The sequence below is a fragment of the Onthophagus taurus genome, chromosome 7 (assembly GCF_036711975.1).
Source record: "Onthophagus taurus isolate NC chromosome 7, IU_Otau_3.0, whole genome shotgun sequence".
Classification (NCBI taxonomy): Eukaryota; Metazoa; Arthropoda; class Insecta; order Coleoptera; family Scarabaeidae; genus Onthophagus; species Onthophagus taurus.
The window spans coordinates 30,763,537-30,770,095 of record NC_091972.1 but is presented as its reverse complement, the minus strand read 5'-3'; the positions used below and the strand labels follow the sequence as shown (position 1 = coordinate 30,770,095).

Here is a 6,559-nt window from a genome sequence, read left to right as displayed (position 1 = left end):
TCCTGTGTAGGGCCGAAAATATTACGGAGTAAATTCTACTCAAACATTCTCAGCGTGTCTCTTCTTTTTTGCATCATCGACCACATTACAGCCACATAGATGCTACAAGTCTTATTAACGTTTTATATATTTTAAACTTAGTCTTTCTGTTGAGCAATTTTGAGCACAGAAGACCGCCACTTCTTCCGCGACTCAGCGAAATCATGAAAAGCATGCACAATATATAAAGTTTATGAATGTTGCTTAGATTCTAATTTACCAGACAAAGTTTGAGATGCTTTGCTTTTAAGAAAATCGGATAGACACGCAAACAACACATGCTCATCGGCTATTACATCTCTGTCAGTAATTTCCGGCAATGTTGAAATTGCATAAATAGTTTCGGTGATATTATATCTCTTTATCAATCTTATTTCCAAATTTCTAGTGGATATTCTTCACGAGCAAATTTATATATGATCAATTCATTATCAATAATTTTCTGTAATTTCAACAATAAAGATATACTATATCAACAAAAAAATCATCTTTGATCGTCTTATCTGTGATTTACTCTTAATAATCAAGTTTTATTTCGCTACAATTTTCATTTAACTTTATTTAATCAAATAATTTTCAATATTGAAGAAAGTCATAACAAAAATTTCTAACCTTTAAATTTTCTTGTTAAATTAACATCTATTTTTCTCATCAAATCTTTCTTCTATACACAAAAGAAAGTTTAACTCCTTTTCTTATTTCAATTATAGCTAATTAACCATTCCAAATAAATACAAAAATACATATCGTACGTAAACAGTCTGGGAATTCCATTTTGAACCTTCAGCTCTCACTTTTCTCTTCCCGATTTCTTTCTCAAACACCTTATTTTATTGCCACAAAGGAAATTCCAAGTACATTAATCGTCTCTTTCATCATCTATAAAAAATTTATACAATTTCAATGCATTATTATAAAAATTTTGCATTCTTTAAGCACCACCTACAAAGTCTTTGTAAATGACTGTCCGTTTATGGATTAGCAATATCTGGGTCATTCGATTATAAAGACTTTTCGGCTTCACTCTGGGTATTTCTCGATCGAGCAACGTCTGGTCACGTGACCACTCGCCTTTCTTCATATACCGAGTTGCCGTCCTGCAAAGCTTCAGTATCTCCAAGAAGTCTCACGAGAAGAAGTCGTTTGGAAAATGAATTTTGTATTGATAACCATCGTTACTTTGTCGGTGTTCGTTTTGGTTAAATCCCAAAATGCTTACACTGGAAAATACGATAATATCGATGTTGATAAGATCTTAGCTAATGGAAGGATACTAAGTAATTACATTAAATGTATGATGGATGAGGGACCATGCACTAATGAAGGCAGAGAACTTAAAAGTAAGTTTTTGTTTTTTTTTAATTATATAATTTAATTCACCGAAATATTATCGAAGTTTATCTCGGTTCGTAACTTTCTCCCGTTATGCATCAACTTTCTCTTTTAAACTTGTTTTGGTACGGTGTTACATAATTTCTGTGATGTTGTTTTTAGAAACTTTACCCGATGCGCTGGCGAACGGATGCAATAAATGCAACGAAAGGCAAAAGGCTGCCGCCGAAAAAGTTATCCGACATTTGATCAAAAATAAAAATAATGACTGGAAGAGACTGACTAATAAATACGATCCTAATGGGCAGTATAGGAAGAAATATGAAAACCAATATAAATCACAGGCTTAATTTATTTAATTAGAGTTATTATCTTTTTTATTGAATTGATTTTTTTATTTTTCAAATATACATTTCATAAAAATTTGTGATTTATTTTGTAATTTAAATAAACAACATAATAAGATAATGCGAAAAATTTCAGGGGAAGATTCGTTAGAACTTAAAAGCATAAAGGTAAGTTATTATTTCAATTTGGGTGGTGTTGCACAGTTTAAAGAGTATGAATACAATACATCACGAAAATCAAGAAACTCAATATAAAGATAATTTGGTTCAAGAAGAAGAAGAAAGAAAGGGGAGCAAGAAATTCCACAAGCTGATGCAAACGCAAATAAAGGAATTCTCCATCTAGAAAATTTGGGTAATGAAATAGGATATGAACTAACGGACAAGGTGAAGAGAAAAAAGTATCATGTAAAAGATATACAAATCTCTAGAATTGGTATATTGAGACAAAAAAAGTGAGAGTTACAAAGAAAATAGTTACAAAAAAGATTTCATGAAGAAATATATTTATAAATGTACCAGAAAGATTAGTAAACACTTTACAAAGGCACATTCTTCAGAGGAAGATGCAGATTTAGTTATACAACGCATTAAGATGTTTCCCATTATAGAAAGTCATTGTTATCGCGTAGATTCAAAGAAACAATACAAAGTGCAAAAAAAACTTGCACATATAATGATATCCTTGAGAGAAGTTCTTGTCCATTCTTGTCTCAGACGTTCGTAAAGACGGCGTAGGAATACTGGGACTTGCACTAACTTGTTCAATTTATAAATCAGTAAACATGAATGTGAGGAACAAACGCTTTCATTTGTTTCCATAGTATTGAAACTGAAAGTACTACTTTTTCAAAAGTATAAACTGGGAGAACGTTTTTATTAAACTTTAGTTTTTTACTCGTAGTTAAGAAGCTCTCTTGGTATGGAACGGGTCTATCTGATCTATTTATCAGTGTCTCTCTATTTTATATTATTGCTATGACTTATTAAATACCTTAATTTGGTTCACAGATCACTAATAAGATGGCCGAATCTAAAAAGGAATATAGACAGTACAGTGTACACTATTTGACTTTTGGTTTCGTTATGTCTTTATCAGACAAGCAATTACCTATGTGCCTTTTATGCAACATAAGATGCTATAAAGCCATCTAAGTTGGAGGATTATTTGAGAAGATTACCTAGAAAAACCAGGTAAAGATTTGAAGTGCTTGTAAACACTTCAAGAAAAAGTTCAGATTAGTCCCACAGTGGGCAAAATGTTCTCTTCGACGTCACAAAAAAATGATGATGGTTTGCGAGATTCCGGAAAATCGCATACTATTGGAAAAAAGCAGATTTTGCAGATCGTTGAAGAAGTTTTAAAAACTGTTTTACACAAAGCTGTATCTGGTGTCATTAAAAGAATTCCTTTAAGCAACAACACAATTCAAATGCTCCTTGTATAATTATTATTTGTAAACGGCCTGAGGGGAGCGGCTCCTCTCATCACTGCAACTTATAAGATCTATTGTAACTTACGCCTTTCACAGGTTTAGGGCAGATCTAGATCCAGAATGAACCTTACTATTGCTCCAAAGTCTTGTTCCTTTATGTCAGTAGGTGTCAGGTAAACATTTCCGACAATTTTGTGTCCTAGGCGACCTCTAGCGACGCAGTCACACAGAATATGTTCAGCAGTCACTGACTTATCGTTGCAAGGTCAACAAGTTAGGGAGTTATCATACTCTTCGACTGTCTGTGTCCTCAAAGTTCTTTCCATCGCATCTTTGAGTCCACCCATGTGTTAATCAACTGTTTTTAGGAGTGCGGGAAGTAAGCAACCCATTTTTTGATCTTTAAATTTTTCATTGGTGTTCTGGATTGTTCTGGAGTTGTTCCAACAATGTTCCAAACCGGCAAATAGAAAAAATACAAACTCGGCGAGAAAAACCGAAAAAATGGGTTTTTGGAAAAATCTGATTTTCTTTGTTGTTCTGGGTTTTGTTCTAGTTATTGTTCTAGAAAATCAAAATCTATGTTTCCTATTGTAGGATACTAAAGAGCTGAACTATTAACAGGAATAAATTATTTTGTAAGCGAGAATATTGCTGACGTAATAATAGTGAATGCTACTTCAAATATTGCGTTTCTTGCACACAACTATTTTAATAAGAATTTAGTGTAGGACTAAAAACTGCAATAATTGTTTAAACGTTAAACCAATCGACATTAACATTGTAACAGTATTTGGCTATGCACAGCTACAGCAAGCAATAGAAAACTACATGTAAACTCTAAGCAACAATTGCAAAAAATGTGGTTGTGAGGCTAGCAGTAGCGTTCAATATGAAATGGCAACGATGACAATGAATGGAGAGAACAATAAAACAAAATTGAGTGATTACAACTCCACAACAAATTCTATATACTCGCAGGTATCATCAGTTACGAAGGTACTCAATCTTTGAATGATGTAGGATACTCCACGCCATTTGTGCCCAATAATGCCAATTGGATATTATTTAATGACTTACAAAAAAATCTGTACAAGTTGAAAAAGCTACTGAAATAAATGCACAAATGTGCATATATGTTTATAAATGAGCACATTACTTTGCTCAACCGTATTGGTCCGTGAAATTAGTTTATTTACATGAATTAGTTTATTTAGTTATAGTTTACTTTAGAATAAGTTATTGTGCTGATACAGTAATGCTGATTGAATAGTTATTGTTTATTTGTTAGTTTAGTTTATTTATTAATTTATTATTATAAGTTTAACGAGAAAGATGAAACTTGTGATTTTTAGAAAATACATACTAATTTGTAATATGTAACTTTAAAAAAACTAAAGCCGCTGTGATTAAATAAACATTTTAAGTATCAAGAACAATTTAGAGCAACAAAGAAGATGTGAGTTTGCAAAATTAATGTCCGTGTAACCAGAAAAACCTTTTTTTCTGTAGTTTAAATGTAAAACACAATTAGAACAATTTGAATCAGCAAAGTTTGAGTTATTTCAGATCGTTATATGTTTTTTAATTGTTATAATGTAATTTAACCGCTAACGCAAAAATTACTGACATAAGTATATACATATTTGTAATATGGAATTGAAAATGGAAAAACTATGGTCACAATAATCAACTAGATATTTTGGCAGCCAAACCTATTTTTAGTTATAAATTCGTAATGCTGTATCCCATAATTTTACTTTTCTAGAACAATAACTAGAACAACTAGAACCAACCAGAACAGCAAAGAAAGTCTGATTTTTTCACAAATGGGGGGCTAGTCAAAATGCGGGGTTCCCGCACTCTGTTTTTAGTGGATTTTTTGTAGTCCACACTCGGGTTGTGGTCCAATAAAGGGCGGCTTCGCTGTCTCTTTGGTCAGCTTGTCCGCCTTTTCATTATCCACAATGTCTTTGTGACCTGGAACCCACCATATAGTAATTTCTTTTCAACATCCCGTACATTCTTTAACCAGTGGGGATTCACACGTGTAGGCCTGAAATGCCTTTAGGGCGGCCCGACTGTCCGTTGAATGAACCTTATCTTAATGTTCGTATTATTACGGATAAAAAAGTTTAACAACCGACACTAAAGGCCAACCAATATTTAATGTTCTGAAGGATTACTTCAAGGAAAAAGCAGTCCCTTTCTAAAATATAATATCAGCACCTGCCATGGTTGGACGCGACCTAGGTTTTGTAGAATACATGAATCTCTTCAATTTGTCATTAATGAAGTAAACCGAATCCGAAGCAACGCGTTGGGTACGCGGTTATTTGTTTAGTTTTGTGAAGAAAATGATGATCATTTCAACCTTTCATCGACTGTTCGTTCACACTGAAGCATTTTTTGCTATTTTTGAAATTGTTTTAGAGTTTTTGGATGCTAAAAATCCAATTTTAAAACAAAATTTAATAAAACGGAAACCAGACATTATGTATTTAACAGATTTGTTTAGTAGATTTAATGAAGTTAACCTGCAGTTACAAGGTTACATGCGTTACTTGTTAGAATTAAACTAATCAAGCAAAACATTTGGTCAGGGTTAATTTTCGCAGTTTCTCAATTTATCACAAAAAAACGGCCAGGAAGATAACGTTTTAACTTTCGTTCAACATTGAAATGTCAACCAGTTTAACAATAAATGTTATTTCATGATTTTTATATAACATATTGCAATTAATTACACAATAATAACGCGGGAACTGACAATGTCATCCTGAATCTGATCACTATCCACTAACCAGTAAGTTTTCATCTACAAAGATATCTTGTGCAAGTCTTCGCTTTGGACAGGTATAACTGTAATATCTCCTAGTTGATGTTCTTGAGCACTTTGATAGTTTTAAAGGTCGGGTAAATATGTTCTGGTTGGTTTGCTATTGCTTTTGTTTATTGATCCGACTCTTAGTTCTTCATATGTCTCTGAGTTCCTTACAAACCAAAGAAAGCTCCTCTAACCGAGGAGATTTTAGATAAACTAAATTCTTGCTAATCTAACTAAATTGATAACAAATATTGAAAATTTGTTATCAAAGCATCAGATTCATCCGTCCCACTAAAAAACATTTATTTTTTGTTTATTTTTTAAAAATTTTATTAATAAATGTATAAAACTTAATGTGTTTTTTATCATTTTTTCGCTCTTCACTTAACAAGCTGTGCTAGACACGCAAGTGGTCTAGATAGATGTTTCGCCAATTCGGAGTGTCCATATTTCAATAATTCGTTCAGTATATTGTCGCAACTCGATGCTTTACGGTTTTTTTGCTAATTAGTCGTTTTTCAGACTTTTCCAGGTGAAAGTGGCGCTTGTAAGTGATTTACAGGTCCCGTTTCTTGATT

The 6,559-nt window shown here is 32.6% G+C and overlaps 1 protein-coding gene across 1 annotated transcript; it reads left to right on the top strand.

The window, feature by feature from the left end:
- Nucleotides 1-1,152: 1,152 nt before the first annotated feature.
- Nucleotides 1,153-1,794, top strand: LOC111422019 (ejaculatory bulb-specific protein 3-like). Its single transcript, XM_023055221.2, has 2 exons — nucleotides 1,153-1,379; nucleotides 1,534-1,794. Exons 1-2 carry the CDS (start codon nucleotides 1,190-1,192, stop codon nucleotides 1,719-1,721), a joined length of 378 nt encoding a protein of 125 aa, XP_022910989.2. The 5' UTR covers nucleotides 1,153-1,189; the 3' UTR covers nucleotides 1,722-1,794.
- The last annotated feature ends 4,765 nt before the right edge of the window (nucleotides 1,795-6,559 follow it).

Coding starts and splice junctions, on each gene's coding strand:
- LOC111422019 (XM_023055221.2), top strand. CDS start 1,190: ATGAATTTTGTATTGATAACCATCGTTACTTTGTCGGTGTTCGTTTTG. Junction 1,380..1,533: donor TGAAGGCAGAGAACTTAAAA/GTAAGTTTTTGT, acceptor TGTTGTTTTTAG/AAACTTTACCCGATGCGCTG.